At 38.2% G+C, this 24,558-nt stretch overlaps 2 protein-coding genes and 1 long non-coding RNA gene across 8 annotated transcripts in view; 1 reads left to right on the top strand and 2 right to left on the bottom strand.

Moving 5' to 3' along the window:
• atp13a3 (ATPase 13A3) overlaps window positions 1-2,231 on the bottom strand; it is a 41,997-nt gene extending 39,766 nt beyond the window's left edge. For all 4 annotated transcript variants that reach the window (XM_066709214.1, XM_066709212.1, XM_066709215.1 and 1 more), the window contains exon 1: window positions 2,026-2,231. The gene's annotated coding sequence lies outside the window, so the exon portion shown is untranslated. The remainder of the gene's footprint in view (window positions 1-2,025) is intronic.
• Window positions 2,232-8,304: 6,073 nt separating this feature from the next.
• Window positions 8,305-21,950, bottom strand: tmem44 (transmembrane protein 44). Of its 3 annotated transcripts, XM_066709216.1 has the most exons (10): window positions 21,030-21,950; window positions 19,780-19,909; window positions 19,582-19,678; window positions 18,534-18,691; window positions 17,771-17,857; window positions 17,142-17,312; window positions 16,735-16,872; window positions 16,037-16,141; window positions 12,752-12,928; window positions 8,305-10,281 (listed from the first exon to the last, which is right to left on the bottom strand). In XM_066709216.1, exons 1-10 carry the CDS (start codon window positions 21,182-21,184, stop codon window positions 10,057-10,059), a joined length of 1,443 nt encoding a protein of 480 aa, XP_066565313.1. In that variant the 5' UTR covers window positions 21,185-21,950; the 3' UTR covers window positions 8,305-10,056. The 3 variants fall into 3 exon arrangements, with proteins under 3 accessions (XP_066565313.1, XP_066565314.1, XP_066565316.1); XM_066709217.1 differs by lacking the exon at window positions 12,752-12,928 and having other exon boundaries at window positions 21,030-21,947; XM_066709219.1 differs by lacking the exons at window positions 12,752-12,928; window positions 16,037-16,141 and having other exon boundaries at window positions 21,030-21,947.
• Window positions 21,336-23,763, top strand: LOC136753256 (uncharacterized). Its single transcript, XR_010817409.1, has 2 exons — window positions 21,336-21,467; window positions 22,739-23,763. It is a non-coding gene; the product is annotated as an uncharacterized LOC136753256 (long non-coding RNA).
• The last annotated feature ends 795 nt before the right edge of the window (window positions 23,764-24,558 follow it).

Consider the following 24,558-nt stretch of genomic DNA (forward strand, 5'->3'; position numbering starts at 1 on the left):
ATACAAAACTGAAGCAATGTAGACCTAAAATAACCATAAGACCTAAGTAAGGAGGACTGCTATGCACCCAATATACCTGGATGGGTGTGAGCCTGACAACTGTGGATCCAGCTCGCTCACTGGAAGTTTTTGTAGCACAATGCCTGTACATCAATAGTTGTATTAATAATATTTGTTGGCTGAGGGGCAGGATTGAGCCTACTGATGTACAATTTTTTTGATCATGTACTATGCAACACCTCAGATGCATGCTTTAATAGGTATTACAAATTGTCTTTGTGCAGGTAAAGACTAGTGTAATGTGGGGACCACTAGTCAGTGGCATTCAAGTAATAAAATAATAATAATTGGAATAAATACTGCTCACATTTTATTTGTTTTATTGCCAAGACCATTTCAGGAAATTGCAGTCCTGATATTGCAAGTATTTCATCAATGGCATGATGCAAACAGATAACCTAGCCATACATCTGCAATGCTTACAACATCGTTGATTAAGTATTGTACAACAAGATGAAACATTGCCAAGGGTGTTGAAATAGTTTCATTGTAAAGGACACCAGCAATGTTTAATGTAATGTAATTAGGTCTGTATAATGTCAGATAAATAAAACACAAATTAGAAAACTAAATGTTAGTGTGGGGTACACCTGTTTAACATTTTCTAATTAATTCTGATTTGACTGCATCTGTACCCAACTATACACGTCAATTATAATGAATGGTTTATAAATAGTGATGCACACCTGTTTATGTTGTCTTTGGGGAAGGGCAGGGGCACAGCTTAATTTCATGTTTTTATTATTGTAGAATCAAAGTACAAATTTGACTTAAAAGTACAAAGTATCTGATTCAGGGTCAAAATGTATTTACTAAAAATAATAATAATAATAAATTTAAAAAAATTAACACGTCTGCACATTTACTAAAGAGCCAACAGAACCACACTATTGCTAAATTGGTTAATGGCAATGCCTTCTACCATGACATCACAATTTTGGCTGCAGATTAAGCTAGGTCGCGTTCTTGCAGCGCAGATGTCCGCAGTGATGAGCGCAACCTGCACAATCCCAGCGATCCCATTGGTGGAGCCGCGCAGAACTGCGGACATCTGCGTGACCATAGCTCCACGCAGAATACATCACCCGGAATTTACGTAGACTATATGTACCACAGAAGCACGCTGTATACCAGTTATACGACATGTATTTTGTAAGAAAATATATATTTATTTAATTATACAAAAGGTATGGGAAGAGTATATAATCACTTATTTACGTTTTTATGTGTGAATATTAATATATTAATATATATTGTAAACATTTGGAGGGGTTATCATATTATAGAAAGCTGCAACTGACATGTAGGCCGAGAGACGTAAGTTGACAGAACAGGTAGGTCGACCGACGTGTAACACGGTGTACCATCCAAAAATAATAATACTGAAGAAAAACAAAAACACTGAGCAGCATATCTTTAGGCAACACAATCGCCAACAGCCAGGGAAACAAGACGAGCATTTAAAATGGCAGAGACGCTTTCATTTTCAAGAGGTTTCACCCGTCTGCCATCAATCACGCGTAGCAGCAGCAGCACACCACGTTTCTGAGGCTCAGAGAGGGAGGTGAATGAATTTGACTTTTCCGGAGGAGCTCAGCATGTAAATGTGTGACACATGGAGACAACACATAGTGTACATAGCTATGGATGAAACCACCGACACCGTCACTAATCTGTACAGGCTACGGCTGTCAACAGACTCCTATAAGAAACTATGTATGGAGGGGCTTCATAAATGGTCTGAATGTCACAAAACGATCATAATAATATGTTCGTCGTTTGGACACCTAGACATCCTTTGTCTAACTGTGGCATCGAGAGGACAACCATGCAACCCCCACTTCCGTGACACACACACACACACACACACATACAGATAAGTACATTCATAAGCAGACGCATGGCTGATGACTGTTACACTTGCAGCGCCGAGACAAAAAAAGAGGGGAAATCATGGACACTTACCCAGTTAAACCGGGACTCTGCGTGTATCACCTGAGAGTCATGCTGTGGCTGAACCAGGTTTTGAAGAAAGACGTGTTGAAAGACGCACTCTGTCCACCTAGATGGCAATGTGGCCGCGGCACCCTGCAATATTGCTAGTTCAAGTTGGCTGGGAAAGCAAGCAAGCCGCTTGACTGCCTGAAACTGGCTTGCCTGCTAATGCAGTCAGAGGAAGTGAGCAGCAGGATGTGAGGTCACTTGAGAACCCACTGGAGAATAGATAGACCTTTTTTTTGCACATGTCTCTGAAAGGTTCTGTGATGATGCAGCATGTTCGACCTTGTATATAAGTGTGACATTATATTTGTATTGAAACGGTGTCTTGAAGGAGATGGGTGGCGGTCACCCACTCATTACACTGAATGTTTTGCCAACGTGGAGCAGTTCATGATGTAATCCATGTATTAGGTATTGCTTTAAAATGAGTTTATATATATCTAGCAAATGCGCAAGAACGTTTTTGCAAACATTTACTAGATCTACTAGAGGCTTTTTTCATTATTTTGTGTGGGCAATCCCTAAGTCCTTATGTATGGATACTGTAAGGTGAACGCTTGAACGTTACCTCATGAACACATTGAGAGATCCCAAAGATGAACATACTCATTGCTCCAGTTCTCGACATTCAAATCCACACTCATTCTGCCGTTTGTAAAGATGTTTCCCCTAACATGCACAAAATGTCCACAAAAATACACCAAAGCTGTGATTGACAGACCTGCTTTAAAGAGTGGGTGAAATGTCATGTCCTGAGGCATCACATCCCCACTCTCTCATCACACCAATATGAATGACTGCGGCCTTCTGTATTGACATTTGTTATGGATTAACAAAAGCACAGCTTGAGCACAGCCATCTGAGCATTACGATTGCCGTCATGCAAGAGAGAAAAAAAAAGGCAATGTTTGTCAATGCTGATTAATGGACATCATAACTGCAGCTCGGTACCTGTTCCTTGTATAAAAGAGGAAATCACTCTGTAAACTCTCAGTCTTGTGAATACCCAACAGAGTAGAAATGGGTATTTCCGTATCTTTTGATATAATGGTTGCAGAGCAGAGAGAAAGTAAGTTTAAGAAAAGTGCCAATATTGCATATGGTCATGGTGCTTCAGCTGTTTACATCACCAAACTTTTCTCTTGCATTGTTCACATTAGTTTTTCAACTAATAAGTTGTGACTGGGAAAATCCTAGTGAATGGACATCTAACAAATGGCTTGCTAGTTTATTCAATATATCCTCCAGACCATGTTTTAAAAAGTGTCAACAATTAATTTCATTATACAAATTTTCCAAGTGTCCTCTGTTCCTAGTAACTGTATCAAATTTTATATAATGGTTTTGATTACATTTGTCAAATCCCTTAAACTTACGTAAGTCTTTTTTGTTCATGGCTAAAGAGATTATGTATATCAGACTATATACCCTACTAGTATTTCTCTTTTTACTGTTGTCTTTCAATAGGAGTTGAATTGTGTACCATGGCAACCAAAGGAGAATAGAATAATTTTAATGAGATTACACTACAACTTGTCCACCCTTAATTATATTTTACCATGTGTTACTGTATATCCAGGAATTGTAGTCTTCTTCCTACATTACAATTAATATAATGAGGTCACTTAATGATAAATTAGAGTTGACTCAAACTAATCAGTTGCAGAACTTAATAATGTTTTTTTTTTTTTCCACACACATATATACATAGTGCACAAAAGCAGCCTTGTCCTGTGAACTTTAAGTGGTCCTATTTCTGGGCCTGTTTCTCTCTTTTGCCTGTTGCTTTATTTTAGGTTTTGAACACTATGTTATAGGTCACATTGTAAAGATTGGTACATGGACAGGGTTCTCATACAAGCAAAAGTCATTCAACCAGCACCAATACATCCCTCAGTACTTACGTATCCCCCCCAAACACTTCCTTGTAATATAGGAACCTCCACCCAATAAGGAACATGTACTTAGCATTTCCCTGATGATTTACTTACCTGTGCAGGAGCCAGCTGTATCCTGGAACCTGTATTATGTTTCCACAATCTTAACAACCAGAAAAAAACTACAATGCTCAGTATCCCTTATACTGGGTATGGGCTAATGAGAGAGTTGGACCCTTATGTGCCGACCTTCCCATATTGTACCAAGCACTTTACCACAATATATATATATATATATATATATATATATATATATATACACTCACCTAAAGGATTATTAGGAACACCTGTTCAATTTCTCATTAATGCAATCATCTAACCAACCAATCACATGGCAGTTGCTTCAATGCATTTAGGGGTGTGGTCCTGGTCAAGACAATCTCCTGAACTCCAAACTGAATGTCTGAATGGGAAAGAAAGGTGATTTAAGCAATTTTGAGCATGGCATGGTTGTTGGTGCCAGACGGGCCGGTCTGAGTATTTCACAATCTGCTCAGTTACTGGGATTTTCACGCACAACCATTTCTAGGGTTTACAAAGAATGGTGTGAAAAGGGAAAAACATCCAGTATGCGGCAGTCCTGTGGGCGAAAATGCCTTGTTGATGCTAGAGGTCAGAGGAGAATGGGCCGACTGATTCAAGCTGATAGAAGAGAAACTTTGACTGAAATAACCACTCGTTACAACCGAGGTATGGAGCAAAGCATTTGTGAAGCCACAACACGTACAACCTTGAGGCGGATGGGCTACAACAGCAGAAGACCCCACCGGGTACCACTCATCTCTACTACAAATAGGAAAAAGAGGCTACAATTTGCACAAGCTCACCAAAATTGGACAGTTGAAGACTGGAAAAATGTTGCCTGGTCTGATGAGTCTCGATTTCTGTTGAGACATTCAGATGGTAGAGTCAGAATTTGGCGTAAACAGAATGAGAACATGGATCCATCATGCCTTGTTACCACTGTGCAGGCTGGTGGTGGTGGTGTAATGGTGTGGGGGATGTTTTCTTGGCACACTTTAGGCCCCTTAGTGCCAATTGGGCATCGTTTAAATGCCACGGCCTACCTGAGCATTGTTTCTGACCATGTCCATCCCTTTATGACCACCATGTACCCATCCTCTGATGGCTACTTCCAGCAGGATAATGCACCATGTCACAAAGGTCGAATCATTTCAAATTGGTTTCTTGAACATGACAATGAGTTCACTGTACTAAACTGGCCCCCACAGTCACTAGATCTCAACCCAATAGAGCATCTTTGGGATGTGGTGGAACGGGAGCTTCGTGCCCTGGATGTGCATCCCACAAATCTCCATCAACTGCAAGATGCTATCCTATCAATATGGGCCAACATTTCTAAAGAATGCTTTCAGCACCTTGTTGAATCAATGCCACGTAGAATTAAGGCAGTTCTGAAGGCGAAAGGGGGTCAAACACAGTATTAGTATGGTGTTCCTAATAATCCTTTAGGTGAGTATATATATATATATATACACACACTACCGTTCAAAAGTTTGGTGTCACTTAGAAATTTCATTGTTTTCCATGACAACATACATGAAATGAGTTTAAATAGGAAATATAGTCATTGACAAGGTTAGAAATAATGATTTTTTATTGAAATAATAATTATGTCCTTCAAACTTAGCAATTACAGCCTTGCAGACCTTTGGCATTCTAGTTGTGAATTTGTTGAGGTAATCTGAAGAGATTTCACCCCATGCTTCCTGAAGCACCTCCCACAAGCTGGATTGGCTTGATGGGCACTTCTTATATACCATACGGTCAAGCTGCTCCCACAACAACTCAATAGGGTTGAGATCTACTAACAAACTGTGACACAAGAAACCGCTGTATTGTTTTGTGAATAAAACCATGCAAAATGCCAATTTAAAAAATACTAATATTGTATGATTCATTTTCTTACCCTCTTAATATATTAATTATTATACTTGAAATTAACATCACTTACTACAATAATTCCTGAAGTTAACAAATCATTGATTTAATTAAACCTTTAACCCTTTAAGTAAACAAACTTTTTTAGAATGGTAAACCACCAATAGACCAATAGGTCTGATTAAGCAAAGTATGAATTAAAAAGAGTAAATGTAGTCTACTGCATCAGAAACAGAACTTAAAAAACCCTAATCTATTTATCATAGATAATTCTAACCTTGAAATTTCCCAACATCTTAGTGCTAAAGTCTGATTCTTATCCAAATCCTGTATATATTCTTGAGAAACTTATATACCCCAGAGCCAAACAATCTATTTCAACAGATTTGTTTTCGGTTGCCAAAATTATTAATCAGCTGAAAAATTGCGTAAATTCAATAACATCTTTATAGTAAACCAGTAACAACTATCCAAAGATCACAGAACGGCAATAAAAAATGCAATCAAAGAGGTTGCACCAAAACTGCACCAAAAGAATATTCATTGCTAGGAAGACATGCCTTTAAAATTGGAGAAACTGTAACAAATATTTAATGTACACTACAACAATAATGTTGGACTAAAGGCAAGAAGGACCATGCAAACAGGAACATGAACCAGTCTAAATGGCAACACGGATGAGCAGCCTTTAGTAATACATCCTTGCCTTTGTAATTGGAACAAAAAATGAACCTGTATTATGTTTCCACAATCTTAACAACCAGAAAAAAACTACAATGCTCAGTATCCCTTATACTAGGTATGGGCTAATGAGAGAGTTGGACCCTTATGTGCCGACCTTCCCATATTGTACCAAGCACTATATATAATAATAATAATATTATATATATTATATATATACACACTACCGTTCAAAAGTTTGGTGTCACTTAGAAATGTCATTGTTTTCCATGACAACATACATGAAATGAGTTTGAATAGGAAATATAGTCATTGACAAGGTTAGAAATAATGATTTTTTATTGAAATAATAATTATGTCCTTCAAACTTAGCAATTACAGCCTTGCAGACCTTTGGCATTCTAGTTGTGAATTTGTTGAGGTAATCTGAAGAGATTTCACCTCATGCTTCCTGAAGCACCTCCCACAAGCTGGATTGGCTTGATGGGCACTTCTTATATACCATACGGTCAAGCTGCTCCCACAACAGCTCAATAGGGTTGAGATCCGGTGACTGTGCTGGCCACTCCATTATAAACAGAATACCAGCTGACTGCTTCTTCCCTAAATAGTTCTTGCATAGTTTGGAGCTGTGCTTTGGGTCATTGTCCTGTTGTAGGAGGAAATTGGCTCCAATCAAAGCGCCGTCCACAGGGTATGGCATGGCGTTGCAAAATGGAGTGATAGCCTTCCTTCTTCAAGATCCCTTTTACCCTGTACAAATCTCCCACTTTACCACCACCAAAGCACCCCCAGACCATCACATTGCCTCCACCATGATTGACAGGTGGTGTCAAGCACTCCTCCACCATTTTTTCATTTGGTCTGCATCTCACGAATGTTCTATGTGATCAGAACACCTCAAACTTAGATTCATCTATCCATAACACTTTTTGCAATCTTCCTCTGTCCAGTGTCTGTGATGTTGCCCATCTTAATCTTTTCTTTTTTATTGGCCAGTCTGAGATATGGCTTTTTCTTTGCAACTCTGCCTTGAAGGTCAGCATCCTGGAGTCGTCTCTTCACTGTTGACTAGACACTCAAATGTATTTGTCCTCTTTCTCAGTTGTGCACCGGGGCCTCCCACTCCTCTTTCTATTCTGGTTAGAGCTAGTGTGTACTACTCCCTTCACAGAACAGCGCACAGTGTTGTACGAGATCTTCAGTTTCTTTGCAATTTCTCCCATGGAATAGCCTTCATTTCTCAGAACAAGAATAGACTGATGAGTTTCAGAAGAAAGTTATTCGTTTCTGGCCATTTTGAGCCTGTAATCGAACCCACAATTGCTGATGTTCCAGATACTCAACTAGTCTAAAGAATAATAATAATGGGCCTCTGTACGCCTATGTAGATATTCAATTACAAATCAAATAGTCATTTACAACATTAACAATGTCTACACTGTATTTCTGATCAATTTGATATTTTAATAGACACAAAATGTGCTTTCTTTCAAAAACAGGGAAATTTCTAAGTGACCCCAAACTTTTGAATATATAATATATACACACACATACATACACACACAAACACAAATATACATACACCATTCAAGGAAATTGGGGAAGAGAGTTTCCTTTATATTGTGCTTCTAATCGTCATATTGTCCACATATCAGAGTAAAGGAAGTTCAATATCTGCTGATCAGTTAAAATAAGAATAAGGCCAGCCATGCAGCAGAAATATAGTTTTAAAAGAGATTTATTGAGGGAAAGATGTCTGTGCTGCCAAGTCTGCTTCAGCTTCTGTCTGAGTCACAAGCCTTGACTAAAGACTTGATAACAAACCTCACTGATAGCATAAAGGAAATTACCATGTAAGCCTCTGGTACTATAGGCCATGGAATGAGCTCTATTAGTGTGAGTTAATGCCAGATCTTTGATAGTCTTTATTATTTAGTACAGTCCATATTTAAAAAAAATATATATATAAAAAGCAATAGAAATATAAAAATATAATTATCAGACCGCCAAAATAGACACTTTTATTTTTAGACATAATTAACACGCACATCTTCAGACTACTGCAGCAATCTACTAACAAACTGTGACACAAGAAACCGCTGTGAATAAAACCATGCAAAATGCCAATGTAAAAAATACTAATATTGTATGATTCATTTTCTTACCCTCTTAATATATTAATTATTATACTTGAAATTAACATCACTTACTACAATAATTCCTGAAGTTAACAAATCATTGATTTAATTAAACCTTTAACCCTTTAAGTAAACAAACTTTTTTAGAATGGTAAACCACCAATAGACCAATAGGTCTGATTAAGCAAAGTATGAATTAAAAAGATTAATTTAGTCTACTGCATCAGAAACAGAACTTAAAAAACCCTAATCTATTTATTGAAATTTCCCAACATCTTAGTGCTAAAGTCTGATTCTTATCCAAATCCTGTATATATTCTTGAGAAACTTATATACCCCAGAGCCAAACAATCTATTTCAACAGATTTGTTTTCGGTTGCCAAAATTATTAATCAGCTGAAAAATTGCGTAAATTCAATAACATCTTTATAGTAAACCAGTAACAACTATCCAAAGATCACAGAACGGCAATAAAAAATGCAATCAAAGAGGTTGCACCAAAACTGCACCAAAAGAATATTCATTGCTAGGAAGACATGCCTTTAAAATTGGAGAAACTGTAACAAATATTTAATGTACACTACAACAATAATGTTGGACTAAAGGCAAGAAGGACCATGCAAACAGGAACATGAACCAGTCTAAATGGCAACACGGATGAGCAGCCTTTAGTAATACATCCTTGCCTTTGTAATTGGAACAAAAAATGAACCTGTATTTTATTTGAATGAATCTGACAAATATCCAAAATACACAGACAAGTATACACTATAGAAGTAATACACTATACAAGGGAGCAAGTGTCCACAGTCTCCAGATCAACTCATACTGAGGACATCCATCATCTTTAAAAGCCGATTATGATGTGGAATAAAACTGCAAAAGTATTTTGTACTGTTCATAAGCATGCGTTTTTCATTTTCATTTTCAATAGATACTAATTTTACCACATAAAACAAAAAGTGCCTATAAATTACAAGCAATCCTTGCAGTGCAGACTCTGTCAAATCAAATTAAGTAAAGACAGTAATCTGATGGAGACTAGTCAGGCTGAATGAAATATATCCAAACTGACCCACTGAGAAAAAATACATTGAAGACTGGGACCAATTTATTATCTGAGCCATAAAAAAAGTAAATATTAAGCCCATGACGGTCTTTTCCTTAAGATTCAAGGAAATGGATAAACAAACCCCCCAACACATTCATAAGCTCTTAAACCAAGTGTATAGTTCTGCCTCAGCTTGCACACCTTGGTCTTCTTCCATCCCTATGGCCTGTTGTTTATGCAGATATTAAACAGTTAACCCAAAGCACATGCTTTATTCAGTCTTTCATTTCTTCGGTTTCTGAATCTCTTTCTCATAGTCATCCAAAATGGCAGAGACTCGCTCCTCAGTCATTGTGATATCACTATCATAGAACCAGAAATCAGATTCTGGTTGGCTGGCAGGCTTGGAAATGGGCCCAGTTGTCCAGTCCTGAAGAGGGAAAGACTCAGTGCCTTTCTGCGCTTTACTGGCTTTGCGCCACTGCCTGTTTGTATCTTCAAAGTCCCACTGCAGAAAAGAAAAGGCAACATTACAGCAGTTTCTCAGAAAGTTTAAAAGCATCCATTTCCTTCTGAAATCCTTACAGATCGTTAATAAAGAAAAACAAGTGAAAGTGTTTCATTTATCTTCTGTTGCTCTTAAAGTTTTAAAAAAGTGGCAAAAACTCCTGACTAATGATATTGCAGACCTTTACACAATGAGATTACGCAAGATAGACTAGATTGCATAACATTACTCTTACCAATGAGCTTAAAACATAAACCTAAATCTTAAAAGATAGACCTGTAACCTTATTTTCAGATTCCAGCTTCCTGGGATCTTTACTACTCTTCACAAGTTAAATATCAACACCAAAAGTTTTCAGCACTTTACAGTCACTGGTTCAAGTTAATATTTGATTAATCCCATGAATTTAAGTAAATCTTAATTGATGAGAATGTACAAACTCCAATTTGAGGGAGTGTAGTGAAGGCCATTCCTTTAAAGTAGCACACAAACTGAAATTATTGGTTTTATATACTCGTGTTAGTAATTAAAGTGTAAAGGATTATGATTTTTCTGTTCTACTCTATAATTTTAGAAACTTTTAAAATCCCAAATAATTACTTTCATCACAATCATGGCTACTATAAATATCCCAAAGGATAGCCCTTCTGTCTTCCAGGATGTGATGTTTCAACACTTACCAGAGGGCAGAACACACTACATCTAAAAAGTGTAAGATTTGTATTCTCCTCAGCAACTACTTTTCAGTGGTCATATGGCTCTGTGATAACCGGACAAACACATATAGACTTTATTGCAGTTATTATAATGAAACGGGACTCAATCTGACAAGTTTAAAAAATGCCTGATATAAATCTTAATGTCTTTCCATTTAAAGGCTACTTTAAAATCCTGTCCCATCTCAAAGTGTCCCAGTGAACATTTTAAAAGTTACCATTGTTACAGTGTAGAACAGAAAAAAATCACAGATCCTTTGCTTATACACTAATTTCTAACGCACAAGTTCATATAAACCAATCATTTTGGTGCTAGTTCCCCTTTAAGTATAGTTTGTAGCCAGAATTTAGTTATTTTATTTTGTGATTTTAGTGATTCCTTCATGTTCCATCTACATATATTTGGCAATTCTCACTATATACTCAATTGATAGATGCTGGACAGCAGAAAACTCCAAGAAGCTTTCGCTCAGGAAATATTTACTTAATAGCTAGGCACAAGTGATGCTACTTTCCTAAATTTCCCTTATAAAATGAGGACTGAATTCTACATTCATTTCTTGTTTGTAATAACTGTCCATCTTGCTTGTTTGTATGTCAATAAGCCTACCCTCTGTACTTGGTTTAATGCCAGTTCTCCAACCAGTAGACCTTGACTCAGCAGAAATCAGTCATTGAAAATATCTCAATATTTCTAGGAAAAGTATGTTGGTCAAGTGCAACAAGCCTTTTTTTGTTTTTTGTGTGATGTGCAGCAGGTCGGCACAATCTGTTCGTTGTCGCGCTGACATTACGCAGTGGTCGGTAAACAATGCCCAAAATAGCACCACAAAATGCTGAATCCCCTAAAGACACTGTGACTATTTTTCACCATATCCGAGGCAGACATGCCCAGCCCTGCTTTTGTAATCACAGATCCTTAACAGCCAAACAATTGAGTTGCTAAACAAATCTCTATAGAACCCCCTACCCCCCCACCCCACCGAAAACAAGTGTTCAGTCCGACATCTGAAAACAATACAAAGGGATTTCCTAAGAAAATCCATCAGAAACTCCTCAGCTGTGTTCAGTTAAGGCCAGTTCAGCGTTGGGTCGGGGAACTAACAAACAGCCCCCAGCAGAACACTAAACAGACAAGGTTCTCTCTTGGTGTTTTCTGTCAACTAAGGTTTAGTGGGTCTAAGCTGAGTGTGTGACCCCTATCATTAAGTCAGGAGGACAGACTTAATGTGGAAGTACAGTAGATAAAACAGTTTAATATATATTTCAGATCGTAAATAGTCTCATTGTGACTTATTCACTAATTATAAATCAATGAACATTAAATGCAAAACAAATGGAATTATCATAACATTACATAATGTTTTTGTCTGTTCAAATGAATATTGATTTATAAAGAATAGCAGTGTACATAACGGATCTATTTGTTGTAAAACAGCGCCACCTACTGGCAAATGTCAGATTATGGCAAATGGCAAATTATTGTCATTAATTTGCATTGCTTCACAAAAGTTCAAATGCATTTATGACTAGACAGAGTTGACAGAAAACTCTTTCAAGCTTTAAGAAATAGCTCTCCAGATGGTCTTTAGACAGCTCCACATGGGCTGTTAGTCAATATTAACCTGAGGGACGGGAATAATCTTAATGTTGTGACCTAATGTAAAGCCTAAAGTTCACTGATTCAAAACACAAACTCATAAAGGAGCTTGGAGTTCATCATAAAAGGAATAAAGAGGGAGAAGCCATGAAACCTCGAGCTCGGAGCTGCCTGACATGGAGTCAGTGGAGCCGTCTGACGAGCAGGGGTGGGCAGCATGGATCACCATCACAGGGCCATGGGCCGGGGGGTCAGCATTGCTGGAACGCTCTGCTGGAAGACTGCCCACGGTTGGCCTCTCTTGTGAGATGTTTTTGCCTTTAAAATTAACCTGGAAAACATATTCACATATCGATACCTCGGAAAAAGCTTTGTTGTGACTGGTTTCTAAAGTGGAAAATATACAGTTAGATATTCAATAAAATTGAGAGCTTCAAACTATGATTTTCTTGTACTTTTTTCATCAGTATTTAATCCTTTCAATACATTCATCCTTATCAATGTCCTACTGTTAACCAAACTCTGAGAAATGTTACTGTACTGTCATATATATATATATTTATATATATACACTCACCTAAAGGATTATTAGGAACACCATACTAATACTGTGTTTGACCCCCTTTCACCTTCAGAACTGCCTTAATTCTACGTGGCATTGATTCAACAAGGTGCTGAAAGCATTCTTTAGAAATGTTGGCCCATATTGATAGGATAGCATCTTGCAGTTGATGGAGATTTGTGGGATGCACATCCAGGGCACGAAGCTCCCGTTCCACCACATCCCAAAGATGCTCTATTGGGTTGAGATCTGGTGACTGTGGGGGCCAGTTTAGTACAGTGAACTCATTGTCATGTTCAAGAAACCAATTTGAAATGATTCGACCTTTGTGACATGGTGCATTATCCTGCTGGAAGTAGCCATCATAGGATGGGTACATGGTGGTCATAAAGGGATGGACATGGTCAGAAACAATGCTCAGGTAGGCCGTGGCATTTAAACGATGCCCAATTGGCACTAAGGGGCCTAAAGGGTGCCAAGAAAACATCCCCCACACCATTACACCACCACCACCAGCCTGCACAGTGGTAACAAGGCATGATGGATCCATGTTCTCATTCTGTTTACGCCAAATTCTGACTCTACCATCTGAATGTCTCAACAGAAATCGAGACTCATCAGACCAGGCAACATTTTTCCAGTCTTCAACTGTCCAATTTTGGTGAGCTTGTGCAAATTGTAGCCTCTTTTTCCTATTTGTAGTGGAGATGAGTGGTACCCGGTGGGGTCTTCTGCTGTTGTAGCCCATCCGCCTCAAGGTTGTACGTGTTGTGGCTTCACAAATGCTTTGCTGCATACCTCGGTTGTAACGAGTGGTTATTTCAGTCAAAGTTGCTCTTCTATCAGCTTGAATCAGTCGGCCCATTCTCCTCTGACCTCTAGCATCAACAAGGCATTTTCGCCCACAGGACTGCCGCATACTGGATGTTTTTCCCTTTTCACACCATTCTTTGTAAACCCTAGAAATGGTTGTGCGTGAAAATCCCAGTAACTGAGCAGATTGTGAAATACTCAGACCGGCCCGTCTGGCACCAACAACCATGCCACGCTCAAAATTGCTTAAATCACTTTTCTTTCCCATTCAGACATTCAGTTTGGAGTTCAGGAGATTGTCTTGACCATGACCACACCCCTAAATGCATTGAAGCAACTGCCATGTGATTGGTTGGTTAGATAATTGCATTAATGAGAAATTGAACAGGTGTTCCTAATAATCCTTTAGGTGAGTGTATATATATATATATATATATATATATATATACAGTGAGAGAAAAAAGTATTTGATCCCCTGCTGATTTTATTCGTTTGCCCACTGACAAAGAAATGATCAGTCTATAATTTTAATGGTAGGTGTATTTTAACAGTGAGTGACAGAATAACAGCAAAAAAATCCAGAAAAACGCATTTCAAAAAAGTTATAAATTGATTTGCATGTTAATGAGGGAAATAAGTATTTGATCCCCTATCAATCAGCAAGATTTCTGGCTCCCAGGTGTCTTTTATACAGGTAACGAGCTGAAATTAGGGGCACTCTCTTAAAGGGAGTGCTCCTAATCTCAGCTCGTTACCTGTATAAAAGACACCTGTCCACAGAAGCAATCAATCAATCAGATTCCAAACTCTCCACCATGGCCAAGACCAAAGAGCTGTCCAAGGATGTCAGGGACAAGATTGTAGACCTACACAAGGCTGGAATGGGCTACAAGACCATCGCCAAGCAGCTTGGTGAGAAGGTGACAACAGTTGGTGCGATTATTCGCAAATGGAAGAAACACAAAATAACCGCCAGTCTCCCTCGGTCTGGGGCTCCATGCAAGATCTCACCTCGTGGAGTTTCAATGATCATGAGAACGGTGAGGAATCAGCCCAGAACTACACGGGAGGATCTTGTTAATGATCTCAAGGCAGCTGGGACCATAGTCACCAAGAAAACAATTGGTAACACACTACGCCGTGAATGACTGAAATCCTGCAGCGCCCGCAAGGTCCCCCTGCTCAAGAAAGCACATGTACAGGCCCGTCTGAAGTATGCCAATGAACATCTGAATGATTCAGAGGAGAACTGGGTGAAAGTGTTGTGGTCAGATGAGACCAAAATCGAGCTCTTTGGCATCAACTCAACTCGCCGTGTTTGGAGGTGGAGGAATGACCCCAAGAACACCATCCCCACCGTCAAACATGGAGGGGGAAACATTATGCTTGGGGGTGTTTTTCTGCTAAGGGGACAGGACAACTGCACCGCATCAAAGGGACGATGGACGGGGCCATGTACCGTCAAATCTTGGGTGAGAACCTCCTTCCCTCAGCCAGGGCATTGAAAATGGGTCATGGATGGGTATTCCAGCCTGACAATGACCCTAAACACACAGCCAAGGCAACAAAGGAGTGGCTCAAGAAGAAGCACATTAAGGTCCTGGAGTGGCCTAGCCAGTCTCCAGACCTTAATCCCATAGAAAATCTATGGAGGGAGCTGAAGGTTCGAGTTGGCAAACGTCAGCCTCGAAACCTTAATGACTTGGAGAGGATCTGCAAAGAGGAGTGGGACAAAATCCCTCCTGAGATGTGTGCAAACCTGGTGGCCAACTACAAGAAACGTCTGACCTCTATGATTGCCAACAAGGGTTTTGCCACCAAGTACTAAGTCGAAGGGGTCAAATACTTATTTCCCTCATTAACATGCAAATCAATGTATAACTTTTTTGAAATGCGTTTTTCTGGATTTTTTGTTGTTGTTATTCTGTCTCTCACTGTTTAAATACACCTACCATTAAAATTATAGACTGATCATTTCTTTGTCAGTGGGCAAATGTACAAAATCAGCAGGGGATCAAATACTTTTTTCCCTCACTGTATACACATATACATATATATACACACCTCTTGCACCTGCTCAATGTTAATATCCATGTAGCTTCCTATATCAGCCATCTTATGAGGGGATCGCTTATTAGGAACCATCACGAGAGGAACCCAGTCAGAGTCCTACAAAGAAATGAAAAAACTTTAAGAAACATTAATCAATCATAGCTCTACTCAAATGACTGCATAAAGGTTGATGAAAAAAACATCTAACCGAAAGGATTTAATAAGGGTGATCGATACTTGTATACGGTATATCCATATTTAGCTTTTAAAATCTTACTGTGAAACTTGCTTTAATGATACCATAATGTCCTTCGCAAAATGATCCCAAACAAGTAGGGTGCATTTAGGCCTCATATTGTGTCCAATGGGATTTTTTGTATTATTATTATTATTATTATTTTTTTTTTTTACAAAGGCTTTCATGTCACTATGTGAAGTGCATGTGCTCATGTTTCCTCGTGTCTTTATAGACATCTGCAGTCTGCTCTTTGTGAAGGGGGTGCTTAGTTTCACCACCACACACACAGTTTCTTTCAGCTATTCCAAAGATCTTCTACTAAAGCTGCTACACTTAGAATAAAAAAGAGGTCTCCAAAGTCACAAAACAGAACAACATTTCTGCTATCAAATACAGTAAATAAGCAGGATGTAAAATGATGAACAAACAAACAACCCTCATTTAGGAATTGAACAATAGTTTTTTTGATTACCGTTTTTTTCTTGCGTGGTTCAACAGTGCGAGAGTGTTGTTTTGCTGGGCATCCTAGGAGGGATTGTGTATCAGAGTTAATGCTCTCCAGGGCTAGCTGGTTCATGCCAGGCTTTTGACAGCAGGATATCAGGAGTATCTGTGGAGTTAAGGTTAAGGGCCTAGACAGTCCTTGAGCAGACAGTTAGAAACAACAGCAGGTGAGTATCAGAACCAAATCTCTGAATCTATTAGGACACAGATTTCTTCTCAATAGATGTCCATAACAAACAGTTACAAGGAAATTAATCTATATCCTAAAAAATGCAGGGATGAACATATAATTTAGATAAAAGCACCAGAGAAATATTTATGATCAGAAGACATGTAAAGTTGGATTAAAACATTTAAAGGGACTATGAAGGATACAACACTGTCCAAGGCCACAGATCCCAGACACGTCAGTAGCCAAGGTGACGCTTTCAGGACAGCCATCGGGCGTCTGTCCGGAAACACAATGGCTAACGCGTAGCAGACACTGGCCAAGATACAGACGACTCGAGGGTAGACCAGTGCTGTAGAGCTCACCTGTCCCCTGTACTGAAAGCAATTGAAAAATAAAAGTTTTCAATTCACTGACATGACAAGCAATGCAAAACCATGGACGAAAAAATGAATGCAAGTCTCAAGATACACAGCCTTCCCAGTGAAGAGTCTTTTTTTTCCCCACCAAAAGCAAAAAATAAACTAAAGGTCTATTAAACACTTACTAAATGTATGAAATCACAGAGTGTCGGCACTATGAATGATTGAAATTCTCCAGACCAGATGTTCTCAAACCATGGTCTGATGGTCTGCCTAGCTCCCTTTAGTTTATGCAGGTTACATCATTACAGACACAGAGCAACAGCAAAACCCTCAAAACTACAGAAGCAGGATGAATAAATTGCAGTGGTTATGAAAAACCGTCAGTTATTTATATGGCTCTGTAATTAACCCTGTGTCTAAAACTACCAAAAGCAAATTATTGTAAGATGCGAGAAGAGGGGGATACTCACTGCCATGCAGAAATGAGGCAACTTGGATGTCCAGCAGATGATTACAGACACCAGTCCCAAAGCAAACCCTAGGATCTCAGTGTTATCCTATTAAAGTCAAATGCATGTGATCCCACACTATTGAGAGAACGGGTACAGGAATTGCAAAATACAGAAATATTCATTTATATAAGACATACAATGTACATTTATTTGGACTTTTAGTTCTAGATTTGGTGCTCTATATAAAAAAGCTTATTTGAGTTCTGCCAATTAGTTAGGAGCTCCACTCCAAGCTTAAAATCTGAACAGAAGACATTTGTTCTCCTCAGTTTAGCCTGTTGTTGTGCATCTCTCTGTTCAATGCCGTTTTTCTAGACTGGTACATCAACCTATTTTTTTTTTTTATTTGCCTAACTTTTTATAAATCTTTAGAAATGCTGAAATCCTAGAAAAATAAAAACTTAATCATTGCTATCATTAGATTGCTAGTGCAGTTTCATTACTTGTTTGCTCTTTTTATAACAAATCTTGTACTGAACTGTTTCTGGATCACGTAATGAGGGAAATTTGAAGAGCACTTTGAGATGTTGATGACCACAAAAGAAACCTGTTAGAATTATAAATCCTTGAATGCTTTATTTGCTCACCATGGCCAAGCTGTGGAAACTCTTATTCTTTCTTAATGTTGTGATATTGCCGATAGTTGCTTCATAGTATTGTTGAAAAATATAAATATAAATATAAAGACAATTCAATAGTAAAATACGATTCAATGACTGACCTGCAAAAATATGCCAAGCAGATTTCGTCCTACGTAAACCTTATCCTCATATTGCAGGTGGCGAGTCTGCCAGATGTAGTACCCTGCCCCCACTGCCAGAGGTCCAGACACAGCAAAAAAACTCTGCCTCCTCCTCTTCCTCATCTTATTCCTTCTGCCTGAATCAGCAAAGATATTATCGACACTAAGACAAATGCTGCATACCTGCCCACAACCAGTCACCACTCACTTGAAAACCAAAGATTAAAAAAATATAAACACAACATGTAAAACATGGGAAGCTCATCTGTGGCTCATCGTCCTCACCACGGTCTGGACCTGACTGCAGCTCTGGTGGACATTCCTACAGTCAGCAGCCAACTGCACGCTCCCTCAAAACCTGACACTTAAAATCCATAGATTAGGGCCTAATTTCCCTATACGAACTGTAACTCAGTAAAACCTTTGAAATTGTTGCATGTTGCATTTATTTTTCTTCAGTGTAGATTTACCTTTGCTTCACAACTCAGTCTCTTTCAACCCTACATGTAAAACAATTAAGAAACTTTTTTTGTGTGTAGAAACAACATGCATGCCTGGCTGTTAAAAGGAGGCTTGAATAGGACGATGAGAAGAGGCGTTTAATCACTGAGCAACTGTAAAACAACTTTTAAAAGAAACACTCCCTATAGGTGACGCTTTTCCCAGGACAAAGGTATGGACATACTTGGGAGTGCTGGCTGCTAAGTATTATGGGAGGGCAGGGCAATTTGAGTTATCTTAGTTTGATTTGGGGGAGGGGAAGCACAAAGGATGGAAAGATGGAGTAATCTTATTAACATTACAGGTTTCCCTCACCACAGTGCTCAGTACAGCTTTGTGCACACTGTATATTTAACCCTACATCCTGTGAGAGTTTTGCTTTTTACTTTCTCTAATAGGAAGTCAGGTAGATAAGCACTTGAGATCTTTTAAGAGGAATACACTTTCTCGCGTACTAATGCCGATACACTCACCGGGCCACACAGTATTGCGTTTTCAAAATATGGCTTTGCCAGTTTACACTTACCAGATCTTCTTGTCTGCATGATCCATTGACAGACAGGGAAGATAATTAAAACAAAATGTGTAACATCCAGAGCAGCCATATAGGCTCCCATGTATATCTGGTGTTGAAATAAAGAGGGGGGAAAAATGGGTTAGGCTGATAAATTAAACTTTGCTGGAAATCATAGCCTTATGTTTTCCACGAGTTGCGGTGCCTCACCTGAATGGAGAGCTGGTTTGATAAGGATGCCCCAAGTGCACTGATGGTGTTTCCAAGGAAGCAGCAGAAGGCACAGAAGGCTGCTTTGCCAGAATCTCTGTCCTTCTTTCTGCATCTCAAAAACACCAGCCTGGGCCAAAGGAACACTATTCAGTAAGATACAAACTTTTTAGCAAACTCAAATATTCTTCCCACTTTTACAACAGCTTATATTTAATCTCCTCAAATCCTGACATAACATTGAAACCTTACCTAAGGCCATTACTATATCTTAGTCCGATACACAGCAACTGTTAAACCTTGGTTTAGATTAGTATTATGTAAGAAGCTCTATAATCATAGTACAAACTGTACCTCATTCTAGAACATAGAAAAATAAAAATAAAAACAGAATTTAGTGTGAAAACTTCACTTTCCCAAATAATGCTACATGCCCTGCACTTCCATTATAAGACTGTGTTTTGTAACACATCTCAATGGCAATAATGAATAGCAAAGGTAGGGACTTGTATGGATGTATGCATGTATTTATTTATTTATTATCATCAAGGTTTTCTTCGGGCAGTAGGGTAAAAATGGTTAAAAGTCCAATAAAGCTTGAATTAATTGTTATTATTTTTATTTCTTGGCCCTTATCCAGGGCGACTTACAACATAAGTGCAAAAATACAGTAAGTACAAGGCATCAATCATTACAAATTCAACTAAAACATAGCATTTCAAAATACATTTTACAAATTCCAAATTACACAAGTATAGTAAGTGAGGTTAATGATTCAATTAATTAATTATTCAATATTGTATCAGAAAGAGATGCAACCTCTCAGCCCTCCTAAATAGGACATCCACAACTATAGTAAGTAAATAATGCTCACAGGACCAATAATCCAGCTTTAAAATGGCTTTCCAAGCACATTATTTCGTTGACGAAAACGTAGTTAAGTACATTTTACAGAAGCATACTGCAAGTAGGCATTAGATACAGGTAGAGATAAATAAATCATAAACAAACTGAAAACTAGGTTATATTATTATATAATAAAGATTGTAAAAAAAAAATACACAACGGCTATTGTTAATAACCTACCTTCGAACATTTTCAGGCTTAAAAGCTAACAAGGTAATACATGACAAAGTGATGTTTTTTTGTTTTATTTTAATAAATATATTCGTACAGTACTAAAATAGGAATCAAACAAATGCATCAATTAGATGAAATGAAAAACTCCAGATGGATATATTAGTACTTACAGCAAATGTGCAATCAGCCATAGAAACGCCGATAACAAGCCGAGTCCGAATGAGACACAAACTTTCTCCTCATTGGCGAAGCAGGTGGAGAAATAGAAACTGTATCCGTCCGTTTCATTCCGTTGTATCGCCGCGAATTCTCTCACACGAATCATTGTTCATTGCACTGACAAATGTTACACTGTATTACTTTAAAATATGATATTTTGACAATGCCCAATGTACCCGTACCAGCTCCGCTCCATGACGAGGGAAAGCAGGCAGGCGCGACAGTTGGAGGGAAACACGAGAGGGCCGAGCGCTGCCTCTCAGGGAAACAATGTCGGCGAGAAACGTCCGGATACAGCATGATTTCTTACAAACCTCCTGAACTTTACAAAAACGTTATGGAGTAGCCATGCAAAGTAAAAACCATTAACTTCAAATGTTACCATATTGGTAAGTACAGATATGTATAATTTGATTTTTCCAGTCGCCGTCTCCGGCTACGTATACCTGTAGTGAAAGGATCTTTGTTCGTGTTCCCGAAGTTCTGCGCAGATCTGCAGAATCCCGCCGATCCCATTGGTGGACCAGCGCAGATCTGCGTGAATCTGCGCTACACGATCCTTCTCAGAGCAAAGACCAGTTAATTCCCAGCTGGATCACATTCTTCTACTCCAACTAAAGCCCTGGATGTAGGCTTACAAAATACAACTTTCCTAACGTCCTCTCTCTATATTCATTGGATAATAATGATAATAATTATTATTCATACGAAGCATAATAAGAATGGATTGTAGCGTGTTTGTATAGACCTGTTGTACAACACAATGTATATGGCATTCCTTCTACAGCTTAACTAATCATGATCTTGAAATAGCTTTTAGATAGATTTTTTTAAATAGATTTTTTTCAGTCATATGTCTTTTAAAAGAAAATATAGACAAATTGTCACATAGGACACATCTGGAAATCAATTGCATATGAGATCTAACTTTAGTATAAATGTAATGTAAAGGTCAGTCAAATCAAAGTGTTGCTGTTAGCAAACATGGTATGTGCCAAAGCTTGTATTGTATAAGGAGCCATATATTTAATAGAATGGATACATTTGAGATTAGCATTCTGTGGTGCTTTCTTAGTAGAGAAAGGATAGCATTTTATTTGTTCATACAATACTGCATTACGCTTACCGCATCACTGGAGTCAAGACTAAGAGGGCATTCATAGCTTCCAACATCCCTGGGAATTCAATAAGGATCAAGTTGCAGATAACAGTCCCATTATTGTTAGGATATAAGCAGCATGGGTCTTCAGTGCATTGCTGTAGAGACTTCATTAGATAAACTACTTCAGAACGAAGAACATAGGGACTGATTTTCTAACATTTAATTAATACTCTTCAATCATGGGTCTGGGTAGAGCAAAGATCACAGTACTAAAATGTTATAATACATTCCTTTGAAATAAGCATTAACCTTTATTTACATAAGAACATGGTTTACAAACGAGAGGAGGCCATTCGACCCATCATGCTCATTTGGTGTCCATTTGTATCTAAGAGATCCAAGGATCCTATCCAGTCTGTTTTTAAATGTTCCCAAATTTTGAGCTTCAACCACATCGCTGGGGAGTTTATTCAGATTGTGACGACTCTCTGTGTGAAGAAGTGTCTCCTGTTTCCCGTCTTGAATGCCTTGATGCCCAATTTCCATTTGTGTCCCCAGGTCCGTGTGTCCATGCTGATCTGGAAAAGCTCCTCTGGTTTGATGTGGTCGATGCCTTTCATGATTTTGAAGACTTGAATCAAGTCCCCACATAGTTCTAGGGTGAAAAGGTTCAGTTCCCTCAGTCTCTCAGTAGGACATTCCCTTCAGACCTGGAATAAGTCTGGTTGCTCTCCTCTGAACTTCCTATAGAGCAGCGATATCTTTCTTGAAGTGTGGAGCCCAGAACTGTACACAGTATCCAGATGAGCTCTAACTAGTGCATTTTCTGAACATTACTGACCTTGTTTTAAATTCTACACTTTTGACAATATACCATAACATTATGTTTGCCTTTTTTATTGCTTCCCCACATTGTTTGGTTGGAGAAAGATCTAGGAGTCTACGTGGACTTTCTCATGCGTTACTTCTTCCAGTTCTATTCCTCCCATAGTGTAATTATAGTGGACATTTTTGTTACCTGCATGTATTACCTTGCACTTGTCCACATTGAATTTCATCTGCCAGGTGTCGGCCCACAACTCAATATTATCTAAGTCCCTTTGAATAGCCTGTGCTGCTGAGATTGTATCTGCTGAGCCACCTACTTTAGTATCATCTGCCAATTTGACAAGTTTGCTAACTCTCCCAGAGTCCAGATCATTAATATAGATTAGAAAAAGCAAAGGCCCTAATACTGATCCCTGTGGAACTCCACTAACAACCTCACTCCAGTTAGAAGCAACTCATATAATCGACACCCTCTGTTTCCTATACATCAGCCAGTTCATAATTCATCTACTTACATTACCCTGAATGCCTACAGCTTCCAATTTTAGGATCATTTAATTTCTTTGTTGCATTTAGCGATGCATTGCTAATAAAATTGCAGTGCTGGTCAATACCTTACATTTTCTTTTTTGAAGTGTTATATAGTGTATTTACAATAGCTTGTCTCACTATTCTTCATTGGAGTCTTACCTTTCATGTCTAGCTTTCAATTTAACCACTTCCTGAAATATAAAATAAAGAGATAGGACCCTGTATTCAGTTTTGCTTTGCTCTGTTTTCAGTGTCTGTACACTTCTGAGCTTCAGCACGAACAAAGAAAATACAAGCCTACAGCTCCAGCAGATAGTAGGTCAAGGGAACGTTTCTATGGACAACACTGTAACATCTGTGTTTGTGTATAATATATATATATATATATATATATATATATATATATATATATATATATATATATATATATATATATATATATATATAAAGCTCCCTCAAAAGAAAAACTGGGTCAGCTCAATCAAGTTGAATAGTGCTTCAGCAATTACGTATTATATATATATATATATATATATATATATATATCATATATATATTTTTTTTTTACTTCAAGGACGTGTACAGAGAAAGGACATTTGTAAACTCAGTCCCATTGGCATCGACTCTCAAGAACCCTATTTCCAGCCTTGCAGAGCTATTCTAATGCTTATACTCCTTCAAGTATCTGCCTTTATTGTAAATGAGAAGAATACATACTCCACAGTTCTACCTCAATAACATTATCTGACATATATCATAAAAATATGTCAGCCTTTCAGAGCAGAAAATGATTGGTTGTAGAAGATATATATTTTGTGGGGTAAAATTCATGTCGCAGAACCCTTGATAAACCAATCTGTACTGTATATTGTGTTAAAGTTGTGTTGAAAAACATCTCCACTAGAGGTCACTGGTAGCCCAGTTACAATAAAGTAAGATTTAAGTTATTTATAAATACACCATCAATTTAATTATCCTTAAACTAAATTATAATTATTCAAGCCTATTAAACCCAATAA

Source organism: Amia ocellicauda, chromosome 7 (assembly GCF_036373705.1).
Source record: "Amia ocellicauda isolate fAmiCal2 chromosome 7, fAmiCal2.hap1, whole genome shotgun sequence".
NCBI lineage: Eukaryota > Metazoa > Chordata > Actinopteri > Amiiformes > Amiidae > Amia > Amia ocellicauda.

Excerpts from the sequence above, each read along its gene's own strand:
- tmem44 (XM_066709216.1), bottom strand. The coding sequence starts at position 21,184 with ATGATTCGTGTGAGAGAATTCGCGGCGATACAACGGAATGAAACGGAC. Across the intron at positions 17,313-17,770 it reads TGCCTCATTTCTGCATGGCA|TACAGGGGACAGGTGAGCTC; the intron begins GTGAGTATCCCC and ends AATTGCTTTCAG. Across the intron at positions 16,873-17,141 it reads CTGTGGCCTTGGACAGTGTT|ATACTCCTGATATCCTGCTG; the intron begins GTATCCTTCATA and ends TTAACTCCACAG.